The sequence below is a fragment of the Mustela nigripes genome, chromosome 7 (assembly GCF_022355385.1).
Source record: "Mustela nigripes isolate SB6536 chromosome 7, MUSNIG.SB6536, whole genome shotgun sequence".
Taxonomy (NCBI): domain Eukaryota; kingdom Metazoa; phylum Chordata; class Mammalia; order Carnivora; family Mustelidae; genus Mustela; species Mustela nigripes.
In genome coordinates, this window is record NC_081563.1 from 91,170,538 (window position 1) to 91,184,295 (window position 13,758).

The 13,758-nt window shown below is 51.6% G+C and overlaps 1 protein-coding gene across 1 annotated transcript; it reads right to left on the bottom strand.

Moving 5' to 3' along the window:
• Nucleotides 1–1,299: 1,299 nt before the first annotated feature.
• On the bottom strand, nucleotides 1,300–11,747 carry CST7 (cystatin F). Its single transcript, XM_059406427.1, has 4 exons — nucleotides 11,532–11,747; nucleotides 4,744–4,916; nucleotides 3,260–3,376; nucleotides 1,300–2,719 (listed from the first exon to the last, which is right to left on the bottom strand). Exons 1-4 carry the CDS (start codon nucleotides 11,599–11,601, stop codon nucleotides 2,642–2,644), a joined length of 438 nt encoding a protein of 145 aa, XP_059262410.1. The 5' UTR covers nucleotides 11,602–11,747; the 3' UTR covers nucleotides 1,300–2,641.
• Nucleotides 11,748–13,758: the final 2,011 nt, after the last annotated feature.

Here is a 13,758-nt window from a genome sequence, read left to right on the forward strand (position 1 = left end):
GGCTCTCTGGCCAGTCTGTTCCCAGGTTGGGCTTTGGTGTGCTTGGTCTAGAGAGAAGTATTTCATGGGGTGGGGTGGGGGAGCAGAGTTACATTGCTATAACAAGCCTCATGCCCATAGGACCTGCTCTGCAGGCAGCTGTAGCAAAACATCTCCAGTAGTGGGGTTGGCAGAGGTGTCTCTGTGGAGGACCAAGGCACATGAGCTGTTGGCTTCCACAAATCAGAGTAGCCTCACGCTGGCTCACTGACTCAAACCCTTTCCTTCTGGTGCCACCATGCCCAGACTAAGAGTTAATTAAAGTCAAGCATTGTCTTCTGTGAAGTATAGAAGTATAGAACATAAAGCAGATTGGGAATAATAAAACAGCTGACATATTCTAGAGTTAGGTCACCTAGAGTTCAGACCTAAGGTCCTCATGTAGAGAAAAGTTTGCAGAAGCCTGAGATTTGGGGACCTATGGTCAGCTGGCTTCTGCAGGAGCTGGTTTGTCTTAGTTCTTAAGACTTCTCTTTATAGGAAGAGATTTTGAATACTTGGCCCCAAATGATGTTTTGAAAATTGTGGGCATAGGTTAATGTTGACACCTGAGAATTTTTGGATTCAGATTTGAGGCTTCCTTCTCAGTCCCAGAGGGATGGTCAGCCCTGGCTTCTGGCTGGGCAGAGGTTGGTGGGGGGGTTCAAATGCAGCTGGGCTCAGAGCAGAGGTCCTATGAGGTTACTCTCCCCCACACCTGTATGTGCATTCTCATGTCTGACCAGGAGGCCACGTGAGGCTAGGTGGGCCCGTAGCCCTGGAGGCCTAAGTAATGATTTTCAGGAAAGGCCTGGCCTTCCTGTGCTCTGGACCATATTTAAATGTTAATGAAGACCGACTGGGAGTTCACGTGGGTTCCTTCCTTCATTTGCTGCATCATCCTGCCCCTTCAGCTCTGCCCTGAGGCCCATCGGACTCTGAAGCTCTAACACTGGTGTTCCTGCCAACTTGTTTATGTATGCATGAGGTCAGCAGTGCTGGTGAACTCATTTATCTTGATGAAAGGATGGCCTTCAGAATCATCAAATAAATTAAATGTCTTGTGGCATAGTTGCCACCACTGTCCCTGAATTAAATGACCACAAGGAGGTGAACCAGCAAAAATGAATTTGGATTTGGAAATAAAAGCTCTTTCCTCACTGAAGGAAGCCAAAGGGTAATTCATTTTGGGTTGTACATACTGATCAAGTTTACAGCTGCATACTAAATTGTCATACGTCTTTTAATGCAGATTTTGTTTCCTATGAATGATCAAGTCCATATTTTTTAAAGATTTATTTAGAGAGCAAAGAGCAGGGAAGGGCAGAGGCAGAAGTAGAGGGAGAGACTGATTCTCAAGCAGACTCCTGGCTGAACATGGAGTCCTACCTGGGGCTCCATCTCACCACCCTGAGATCATGACCTGAGCTGAAATCAAGAGTTGGAGGCTTAACTGACTGAGCCACCCAGGTACCCCAAGTCTGTGTGTGTGTGTGTATTTTTTTTTTTAAGGCAACAGTGTATTGTGTATTTTGTACTAATCTATAGTTTGAAGAGGACTGGAGAGGAAGAAATCAAAGTGAGAGGCTCTGCATTCCAACCCAGGCCTACTGGAGCAAGCTTGCAGGGGTGGGGGGGCTATCTTCTCTGAGTGAAGCCAATCTCTGTCTGCAAGCTCCTGGGCATGTCTGTGGCCTGGTCTTGCACTGCTTCCAGTGTCAGCTGGAGCCCTGTATTTGACAAGGATGCCAGCACCTACTGCTTCCTCCCCAGCACAGTGTGTCCATCCCTAACCCAGGCTCCCCTCTCCTGAGGGGCCATGGGAGGTGGTCCCAGCACTCTGCCTGCCCAGATACAGCTGAGCACATCCTGAGCCTCCAAGGCAGTGGAGGGAACTTGGGTGTATGACTCCTGGTTAGAAGAAAGTCCAGCTGGAGCGTCAGTGCCCTCCAAAATGGGGTGCTACTCGTTACGCCAGTTCATGATGTGGACACAGGCTGGCCTGTTTCTAGCTGTTCTGGTCTTCAGTATATTTTAGCTAGCAGTGAAAGGCTGGAAAAGGCTCCAACGTGCTGTATGGAAATCACTTAGACTCATAAGACCACTCAGTGAGGGGGATCCCTCACACTGCTCACCTCGCCTTCCTGACTTCTTTTAACAGGGAAAAAGCAACAGTTGTTGCTTTGCGATGGTCAGTTCTTTATTCATATTTATTCATAACTTTATTCATGCACAAAAGGTCAAGATGCACAATAGCTGACTTGTCCCCCTGCCCAGTGCTGTAACCGTTAATTTGGTCAAAGGGATGGATCTCTGCGCTTTCATTGCTGAATGTGGGACCACCAAGTAATCAGGTGGGAGTGGATGGGAGGAGGCTCACTCGGGGGTCCAGAACCTGAGTAATTACCACCAGAGCATCAGTGAAATTAGGGTTAGAAGAAATTAGGGTTAGAAGAAAATGCGAAATACATAATCCCTATGCTGAGCCCAGGGGCACTCCCATTTCTGCTCACTGGTGGGGGACTAGGGTCCGAGGGAAGGTCCGAGGGCCTGTGACAGCCAGGGCTGGGCTGTGACCTAGCGCAGTACAGAGCACGAGTGCAGTGTAGTTGAGAGGCGGAAGTCAGTGACAGTGGAGAATGGACACCTCGAACTTCTGGAGCCAGGGGATGACCCAAACTTCTGAGTAGCAGCTGAAAGTCTGCAACAAAGAAGGGCACGCTGAGACCCCCGTCGCAGAGGCCACCCTCCCGAAACGCTCCACAGCGGTTAGGTCCCCCGTGCCGCTGCTGTGGGCTGTGCATGCACGCCTCTTCCTTATGACGTTCTCCCCCTGCCCTAAGTTTCTATTTTGAGAAATTTCACATCTGCAGAGAAGTTGAGAGGTTTAAGAATATATGCTTTTCACTTTCTTTTGCAAGTTAGATTGTCATGTTTGCTCTCTCCTGAATGTGTATGTGTGTATATGATTTCTGAACTGTCTGAAAGCTCCTTTTGTTCTAACCTCCCTGGCCCCAAGCCCAGGGTGTTGATTTCCTGGAGCTGTGCCCCTCAGGACAGGTGGTTGGACGTTGCCTCTTGGGAGCCCTCTCTGTGTTCTCCCGGGTCTGTGGGCACTGCAGGGATGCTGGGAGTGAGATTTGGAAACTTGCAAGCAGAGATGTTTCCCAAAGCCCGGGGAACAGGTGAGGGCTGGGACGTCAGTGAGTGGTTGTGAGGAGGTGAGACCCCTTCGTTTTACCCTTTTTAAGGTATGGTTGGTCTGGAAGTCACAGTTATCTAGAATAGGGTGCTGGATCTTCTTGCAAGAAGTTCTGCCAATCTTCATGTCAAGCATGTACTTCAGGCCCTTCACGATCTAAGGGGAAAAAGGGTCAGGTGGGTGTTACTCGGTCCAGGACAGAAGGGTGGCTGCTCCTCTACCAGCAGGAGGAGGCATGGAGAGTGGGGAAGGATGCCAACATATGCCCCCTTAAAGGGGCTGAGGGTGTAGGGGCCTGTCTGGGACTCACCAGAGAACTCTGGGAGGGAAGCTGCTGCTTGGACCCAGGCCCCTCTCTGCCTTTGTCGTTCCTGTTCACGATGCCCGTTCTCGTCCCCAGAAGAGACTGAGGCTCTGAGTCTGTCCTAGAATATTTCCTTCCTGCCCAGAGCTCTCCATCAGTGGGGACGGCACCTGTGCCTCACCTCCATCCCCGACACCTACCTGTGGCCAGTGCTGACCCACCCTGAGTGCCAGCAGTGGTAGCTTGTTTCCTCCCCCAGTTAGAAAATAAAGCTTTTCCACTTGCATGTGGCAGCAACTTGGTTCCTTCTCATTATGGTCTCCCAATAAAGCCTCAGCCCTGCCAAGGCCCAGGTGGAATAAAGTCGTCCCAATGTCACTGAGGGATAACGTCCCATCCGCCCCCTCCCTTGAGCACTGGCAGGCGCACCAGGAACTTGTTCTGTTCTGCAGTTGAGAGTCTGGCTCACAAAGATCCCACAGTCCCTGGGGCTGAGTCCCTGGGGAGGTAACACTTTCCGATGGGAAATCAGCTTTTAAAGCCCACCCCATACCAGCTTCCCTTTCTGCCACATGCTTTCTAATCATGAAAATATGCTGCTCTTAAATAATTTGTGATTTTTTAAAAGAATAAGGATTATAAGAATTTCCAGTAATCCTATTACACAGGAGAAACCGTTATCAGTATGCCTAAAAACTGTTGGTGTTAGAGTGGGACCCCCTCACCCTCTTTCCCTGGGGTTTGTGTGTGGGGATGAGGCAGTGGTTTGGGCAAGCTCTCTGAGTGACGTGGGCCCATATGGACAATGGCAAGAGGTCCCTTGGCGCTGTGGTGCAGACAATGGGGCAAGGTGGGGCAAGCCAGGGCGGGGGCTCTGATGGGTTAGTGGTTCCTGAAGGCTGGCATTCTGCTTCTCCCTGACTGAGAGCCTTCAGCACGCCCATCTGTGAGGGCCTGTTCCACCCCTGGCCTCCTGGGTTCCACTTTAGATATACTGTGGGCCCCAGCCTGATGGCTCCGCCCAGGAGGAGCTTGTTTTCACAAGAGGCGGCTCAGGGCCTTCTTACTGTGCCCAGGGTACCTCTGGCTACTCATGGACTATTTGTGGCTGCCACTCTCAGCCTCCTGGACTGGGTCTGGGTTCTAGATGGGCACTAGGCAGGTCGGTAAGATAGGAGCCACTGCAGCCTGGCCTCTTAGAGGTGTCCCCAGCCCTCACCTGGACCAGAGCTCTGCTGATGTGAGACTCCTTGAACAAGAAGATGTCATTGGTACAGTTGTTGAACCTTTCAGCGCTGTGTCTGGCTGCTTGGAGGACTCCTGGGTCGTGGGGGTTTATTTTTTTGGGAAATCCTGGCTTCCCATCTGGGTTAAGGGTCTGGGAACAAAAACCTGAAACAGAGACGCATAGAACCAGACAAAAGCATTGCTATGACCAGGGTCCTTGGGCCCAGGGTCGCACCTCACACCTTGTTTCTGCCATCTGCTCCCTGTGTGGCCCCTGGTCGTTTACCTACCCCTCAGCCAGCCACCCCACTCCCCACAGTGCATTGTTGTGTGCCCCACAATTTCTCCCTCCTCAGAGTTGAGGACTAAGCATGAGGGGTGGCACCGTGAGGTATAAAATGTAGTCCCAGCTCGCTGTGCCTGCCCACACAGTCTTTTGCAGAACCTAGAGTCGTTGCTAACATGTGTTAAAGAAACCTTGAATGTTTCTTCAGGTGGCGGAGCCTCCAGATAGGACACAGCCCCAGGGCTTAGAAGAAGGTGCCCCATTGGCCTTTGAGGACACTGTCATCTAGATCCAGCCCCTTCATTTGTCCCCAACGAAGTGGACCACGGAGAAGTGCCCAGAGGTCTGTCCTGCCTTCTCCTGTGTGAGGACATGGCTGCTGTCCTCTCCCTCAGTGATTCTTGTCAGAGTCCACCCAGCATCCAGGCTCTGGGTTAGCCCATCCGGGGGCTACCCCCTGGCACCTGGCTTCTGGCAGCAGCGTAGCACCTGATGCCCCTCATCTGCTGCCTCCTGCCATGCCCATCTGGGTGCAAGTCCAAGGACGGGGTCAGGCCGTGCGACTTTATCCCACACAGCTCCATTGCAGGGCTGGCATGTGGTGGAGGGAGGGATGATTGACTTTCTTTCATCCCTCCATGCTCTTCCAATATTCCAAGGAGGCCCATACTTGGATAAAAGATGGGGTAAGGAACATGAGGGGCTTCTACCCCAGCACATGGGTCCCCCAGTGTCTGTCAGAACCAGGGACCCCCATTATCTGCCCCTCTCCTCTCCATATCTTCTGTCTCAGGCCCCACAGAAGCAGAGCCTGGCCACACCCCAAGGGCCCTCACCGAAAAGGACCTGACTTCATTCCTCCATCCAGCTCGCTCCATGGCCCTTCTGGAGCCCTCCTCATCCTGTAGGTACTGGGTGTACAGAAGCTTATGTTCACTGGAGCCCACGTTCCATAAATACACAGGCACAACAGACATCCGCGCAGCAGGTGAAGTAAGGTGGGAGTTGTGCAGAGGTCTGTCCACAGCACATGTAGGACCAGGCTGTGCCATCTGCCCCAATCTGGGTGGAGGGGCCGAGAGCAAGCTGGGGGCTGGGAAGACAGAGGGGTCTGAGGGCTCAGGGCCCCAGCATGGTCGAAGCAAGGAGGGCTTGTGGGGAGGGCTGAGAGGCAAGGCTGGGCCCGCCATGGGTGTGTGCTCATTGGGGTTACAAACTTCAGATTTTATTATAAAGAAAACAGGGCTGTAAAAAACCCCACAGGCTCTGTATGGCCACAAGTAAGTGGTGGCCTTTTCTGGTTGGTGGCTCATGGTTAATTTAAGTTTCTGTCAATTTCTACAGTGGATAACTGATGTCTAAAAATAACAAAAAGTTGGGGTGCCTGGGTGGCTTAGTCAGACATGTGACTTCAGCTCAAGTTATGATCTCAGGGTCCTGGGATCGAGTCCGTGTTGGACTCTGCACTCAGTGGGGAACCTGCTTCTCCCTTTCCCTCTGCCCCTCCCCTGCTTGTGTTTTCTCTCTCTTTGTCAAATAAATAAAATCTTAAAAAAATAACAGTTTTGGGGGAAAATCTAAATAAACTGAAAGGAGGGAGAAGGGAAAGAGAGTTTTTAGATTTGTAAACTGCTGCCCCTTTTGGAAGATGCTCTCCTAGATTTCTCTTTTGGAAGACGCTCTCCTAGATTTCCCTGAAATGTTAACATGCCAGAGATAATTCAGAGCTGAGCTGTTTTCATTCATTAATTAAATTTAACAGTGTGAAGTTGGGCAGCTCAGTGGCATGGCCCCGTTTCAGGGGCTCAGTAGCCACATGGGATCATGGTGGTGGATGCAGAGAGGGACACGGTGTCCTTTCCGAAGACCCCATGGGACTGCACTGCCCTGAGACTTCACTCTGCTTTCCTCTGCCATGATCTCGGGGACCACCGGTGGCTCAGGCATCTGTGTTCAGTCTGGGGAGACTGTGTTTAGCAGGAGGCAGAGGTGCCGAGGCAGCAGGAAGTGGAGACTTGGGGAGTGTGGGTAGTGGCAGTGGTAACCAAGCTTCCGGGCTGAGCATATATAAGGTGGAAATACTGGTGCTGACCTGTGCCCATTCCATGCCACCCCCACCCCATCCACTCCTGAGAGACAAGCTCCAGCTCAGACCCGAGACACCTGAGTATATTTGGGTGGTAGAAAATAATGGCAGAAGGCATGAAAGCTCTGGGGGAGTCAATATACCATCTGGTTCCCCGGTGAAGAAATCTCAACTTTAGGGGAGGAAGCTGGCAGCATGAATTCAACAGAGCATGGAAGCTTTAACAAAAGCTGCACTGGGATGTCCCACTGGGGACAAGGAGTCTCCCACCCATGAGGACTGACAGAAGGGGGCTGAGGGAACTACCACCTACCTTGTATGGGGGGTTGGGTTATGGGGCTGGGCTGGTGAACCACCTAGCAGGTGGTTATATGCTGTGCACCTGCTCTGGGCTCTTGTGTATGTGAGAGCCCTGCTTAATGTGAGAACCAGGACAGTTTGGGGGGCATCTGGCTGGGTGGTCTGCCCTCCCCGATATGGGGTGCAGCAGAAGGAGCACTGAGAGTAGGCAGAGAAGACACAAGTCTATGTGTGTTCTGGGACCCTGGAGGGGGTCATCCCCTGGTCAGCACTGCCTGACCAAGCAGGGCCCCACCTGGCAAATTGGTCTCCCCCAGCTGGATTCTTGGACCCAAAGCTGAAACATCAAGATGAATCTCATGACTCCTCTGCAAGGCTCCCTAAGCTTTAGCAGCCCCATGTAACTGGCCCTCTGTCCCTGATGAAAACAGCATACTGCCGGTACCTTGCCCAACACAGGGTCAGGGCCATCTGCCGGTCCAAGTTCTGTCCACGACCAGCACTGGGATTCTCCTTTGCAAGAATCCAGCCCTCCTAGAACAATCTTTGCTAAAAGTCTCCAAAGATGGAAACAAGGAAAGCTGCTTGTGTTCTGCTGGCATCATTGTGTGCCAGCAGCTGGGCTGGTCAGACTGGGTCAAGCCCTGGAACCCGCATTTCCCCAAGCCACCCCCTTGGCTGTGACTCAGGTGGTAGTGCTGGGGGGCTTCTGGGCTCTGCACACAGACACCCTAAGTTGTGGGGGGGCAGGCCGAGGGCTGCTTCCATGGCACCCGTGCTCACGCATCACACGAAGTCCAGTGTGATTTGTACTTTAAACCAAAAGCCATTTGGGCAAACAACTGCAGGCTTCATTTCTGCTCCTCCATTTCTGGAAGAGAAAGAAAGAAGCTACTTTTGCGCAAGGGTTGGAACCTCCAGTGTATTCTGGCCATCAGAGCTTAGGGCTCCCCCTTTCCCTACTGTGGATCAACATAGCTTCTATGTTTTGCTTTGTATAAATTGCTTTATGTGATTATAAGCTTGTCTATTTTGGGTAGGAAATTGAAAAATACAGAAAAGTATAACAAGAGCAACAAAATGTTATCACTCTTACTATCTCAAATTAAAAGTCAATCTTAGTAACCACTGTTGATGTTTTTTTAAAATAAAATGTATCAAATGTAATTTAGCTTGCATGGAGCAGGATTATAAATGAAGCGAAAGAAAACGCCTTCGTGGCTCAGTCAGTTAAGCATTTGACTCTTAGTTTCTGCTCAGGTTATGATCTTAGGGTCGTGAGATCAAGCCCCAACTTGGGCTCCACGCCGAGGGGTTTCTGTTTGAGATTCTCTCCCTCTCTCTCGGACCCTGCCCCTGCTCACTCTTTCATTTTAGGAAAGGAAAAAAAAAAAAAAAAAAAAAAACTGAAGTGAAAGAAAGTAGGTGAGGCTGAACCTCAGATGTGTGTCTTTTTGGAACACATGATGTCAGTTCCTAAGTGATTTGGTAATGTTACAAAAAGTTTAGGAAAAATACTGAAGTTGGTTTATTTTTATCTAACTACATGTCTTCCTAAAATATAGGCTTTAAATCAGGAAAGTTTCATCAGTGCAGTTGTCTAAAGAAACAATAAAAGTTCAATTTTTAACTAAAAAAGAGTTGAAAGTCAAATCTATTTTTAGGATTCTTCAAGAGAAATCGGCAGGGAAAGGCTTCTCATGGAGAATAAACATCCCAAAGAGGAGCTCTCCCTCAGGGAAGAATGGAGGCCACCAAGTGAGTACTGAGCAGATGGTGACAGTGCAGGCTGGGTGGCCTGGGGTTCGGGCCAGGGGGTCAGTTCCTTCCCCATGAAAGGGGGCCTGAGCTGTCCTCAGAGATGTGGTATCTGGAGTGTGTGTGTTGCACAGCCAAAGTCTGGGGAGCAGGAGAGTTAAAGCTGTCCCTCCCTTGTCACCACTCTGCAGGCAGCATGTGGGTCCATATTCTACAGGGGAGAGACTGAGGCCCCAGGGGAGTGCAGGGTAGGGTTAAACCAGGCTCAACTAATTATAAAGACCTGTAATGAGAAGATGAGCCGCCGAAAACTTGGCTGGGGGCAGGGGAGGGGGGCAGAATGTGACGTGGCAGCCCTGTGGAGCTTCCCAGGAGAAAGTTATCTCTTAACAGGTTGAGAAAGGACTTTTGGGTTTCAACAGAATCTAACAGTGTTGAGGACACTGATGTGGCAATTTCCTAAGTCCTGAAGGGCTTAGGGAGGGAAGATGCCACAGGGCTCTGCATTTAGGTCAGTGCACTTTAATGTCTGGACATGGGGAGGTCACATGCCCAGAGGACACCAACATCAGGGGCCCTGTCACCCCCACAAGAAGGCACTGGAATCTGTTCTCCGAGGAGGGAAAGGAAAGGCTATGGGAGCTGTGGGAGCAGAGTTGGGGTAGGCTGAGTTCCTGTCTCTGTCCAACCACCAGACAGAGGGACCTCCAAGCCCCTCTTTCTGAGGCCCTTGCTGGGGCCCTCATCTGTCAAATGAAAGAAGCACCAGAAGAGATTGCTTCAGAGGGGTGTGTGGGGTGGCGTGGGTAGGCTACTTGTGTGGCAGAGACTCGGAGCAGGGATGTGGACAGGTGGCTGCCAAGCACCCCAGGCCCAGTGAGAATGCCTTCCACGTGCCAGCGCAGTCAGGCCTCTCAAAGGCCCAGGGGTACTGAAATTCTTTACTCATCTCCTGGGTGATGATCCTGAGGCTTAGGGAGGCTGCAGGTTCCACAGCTATAAGGTTTGGGGAGTCTGTAGTACACTGCTCTCTGCATGTGTGTGTAGGCTCTGGACTTTCCAGCTGGCGCTCAGTGATAGAGAGCAGGCCAACAGGGGAGGTCTGCTGCTCCGATGGGGCAGGTGGCTCCCTTTTGGGCATGGACTGGAGAGGGTTTTGTCCAACAGTGAGCCGTGGCAGAGGGAGGCCTGCCCATGAGAGGACACTAACAGTTGTCCAGTGTCACCTGTCTTGGAATTCCCCATGCAGTCCTGTTCTCGTCCCTGCTCTGTTCCGTGAAGAAATGGCGGCAAGGGGAAAGAACTTGGCAAAACAGTTGACAATGACCATCAATTATTAAATTGCCATGCAGTTAAGATGGCAGGCTCCGCATCTCTCCAGGAGACCCTTCACTAAAGAGTGTGAAGGAGTGTGCTTCTTTGTTCTGAACATTCGGTTTCTTCCCCTGACTTGTGCCCCTGGGATGGGTACTAAGTGGGGGGGGGGGGGCAGAGAAAGAAAGTGGTATCCTGAGAAGAGGCCTCAGCATGGGAGCTAAGAATGAAGGTTGGGGAGAAAGAGGAGGTGGGTGTCCTATCCCTGAGGGCCCCACATGCAGCACTGACCCAAGACAGTCCAGGGGCCAGAAGCAAGTGTCACCATGAGGGCATGTGATCCCTCCACTAGCCAGGTTAAAGAACATGGGTGGGGGCCCTCTAAGTCTCCACCAGCAACCATAGCCTATGATTCCAATGAGGGTATGGCATGGCTTGCTCCTCTGTGCTCTATTGAGGACCTGTGCTCACAGGCTAAGTAACTTGGGCAAGTAACCTAATCTCCTTGTGCCTCAGTTTCTGGAGCACAGCAGCAGTGCCTTCCCTCCCCTTCTCCCCTGTGCTGGCCTGGCAGGAAGTGTCTGATCCTTAGGCTCTGATGGTGGGGCGTGGGCAAGTCACAGGACAGCAACCAGCAGGCAGGAAGCACAGACATCAGATAGAAACTGCTTAACAACCAAGGGGCATCCCAGAGCTTGGTCCTCCTGGAGGGGCCACAGGGAAGTCTCCTTTGGGTAGACAGTTTTCAGTCCCTGTTGAGACCGCAGGGCGGGGGATTACAGAGGACTCTTCTCTTGCCCCTAGGCAGGCCCCAGACCCCCTATCCCTGAACCCCGCAAGGGCAGCTGCTGCCTGGAGCGGAGCCGCCTGCCCCTGCCGCGGAGCAGTCCCCCGGGGCTGGCAAGACAGCAATGACACTTGGGGCCCAGGCAGGAAACTCAGGACGCGTCCCCCCCGCCGTCGGACCTCGCCTCGGGGAGCCGCCAGAGCTCCGGAGCCCAGGCATGAAGCGGCCCAGGGAACACCTTGCTCTTACCTCGCAAATGATCTCCGGTGGTGCTCAAGACTAGGCAGCAGAAGGCGAGCAGCACCCCAACGGGCCGCATGGCTGCCTGCGCAGAGGGCAGCGCGCGCTGGGGAAGCTGGGGCCCCTGCCAACGGTAGTGCTAGGGAGCCAAGAGGGGGCCCCGCCCCGCAAACCGCCCCTGGCGGGGATGGGGGCTGCTTGCCTCGGGTGGGGGCGGCGCCGTGAGGGGGGTGGGGTAGGGGTGGAAGGGGGATGCGGGTAGGGGTGGAGGGTGTGGGGGTGGGCGGTGATGGTTTCTTGCTGAATCATTTTGACCAGAAGCTCCTCACCTGCACATGTCTGGGCTACAAAGTCAACCACTTCCTTTATTGAGTTTCCATACAGAGAGTATTTGCAAGGGGAGGAGAAAGATAAATGAGAGCTGTGAGAAAACAAAACCTTTGTGAGTGTCTACCCTTGAAATGTGCATGGAAGGGACATCGCATTTAAAAAGTTACTGGGGGCGCCTGCGTGGCTCAATCAGTTAAGAGTCTGCCTTGGGCTCAGGTAATGATCCCCTGGTCTTGGGATGAGACTGCACTGGGCTCCCTGCCGGTGGGAGTCTGCTTCTCCCTCTCCTTCTGCCTCCTACCCTGCCCAGCTACCGCACTGCGTGTGCTCTATCTTGTTCACTCCGTCATAAACAAACAAATAAAATCTTAAAAAGAAATCAGGGTGGTTTTTTGTTTGTTTGTTTTCAATTTATTTTCAACATAACAGTATTCATTGTTTTTGCACCACACCAGTGCTCCATGCAATCCGTGCCCTCTCTAATACCCACCACCTGGTTCCCCCAACCTCCCCCCTGCCCCGCACCTTCAAACCCCTAGATTGTTTTTCAGAAATCAGGGGTTTTGAAAGCAGAATCATCTGGGTTTTCTTCTCCAAAGGACATGCTTCTCAGTCCCAGGATTCCAGCGTTCTGAGCGGCCCCCTGCAGGAGACTCTGCTCTGCTGGTGTGAGTGGGCATCCTCCCTTAGAAAGTGGGCAGGAAAATGGGGTGTAGACTGAAATTTCAGAGAATGGACATCGCCAGGAAACATGCTCCTTCTGGGTGATTTCTGCATCTGGAAACTGGCAGACAGCAGTGTTTGCTGGTTAAATGTTTGATCACTGCCCAGCTTTGGCTCCACACCAGCAAAGGTAAAGGAAGAACAGAGGTTTTCCAGAACAGACGGTGACCCAGAGGTTTGTTTGTTTCCCTTTACATGCCCAACCCAGTAGTTAGAGTGGGGTCTCTGGAGCACATGGCTTGAATTTGTTTGAATTTGGCTCTGCCTTTTAACACCTGGATGACCTTGGTTGAGGGATGGCCTCTCTGTGCCTCAGTTTCCCCTGATGGTTATGGTGGGGGCTTGGAGACTTCCTCAGTGTACATGCTCGGGGCTGAGATAGAAGACATTGCATGGTCTTAGCTGCAGGGCACCCCCCTCTCCGACTTTAGGACTACTCTGACAGGAGAAATGAGATGGCTGAGCCTTTTCCAGATGGGTCCTGCTGCAGCATACCTGCTTTTGGGTAGAGAGATCTGGGTTTGTGTGACTCAGACAAGCCTCGGCTGGTGCCTCAGGGCAAGGCACAAGGGGCCCTATTAAATGAGAAAGTGCCACAGCACGAAGGAGCTATTCTACAGCAGTATAGTTTCAGGGTTCTCTGGGGGAAGAGTGTGTATGTGTATGTGTGCATGTGTGTAAGTGTGTATATCTGTGTCTGTTCACTGTGTGTATGTGCGTGTATCCACGAGTCTGTCTTTGTTTCTGTTTTTGCATATGTTGGGAGTATGAACACACATAAGTGTGTTGTTCTGATTGTGCACAAAAGGAGGTTATGTATGTGCTTATGTGCCTTGGGTATAAGTCTGTTTGAGTGTGTGCTTGTGTGTATATGTTGTGATGGTTAATTTTGTGTGTCAGCTTGACTGAGTCACAGATATTGGCCCAGATATTTGGTTAAACATTATTTCTGCATGTGCCTGTGAGGGTATTTCTGGGTTAGCTTTTGTATTGGCAGACTGAGTAAAGCAGGTTGCCCTCCACAATATGGAGGGCCTTGTCTAATCAGTTGAAGGCTTGTGTAGACTAAAGGCTGAAGAAGAAGAAATAATTTTCTATTTACACAAATAGACTGTCTTCAACCTCCTGCCCTAGGATTCAGATTTCAACTGGAACTTATACCATCAGGTTTGCTGGTTGGATT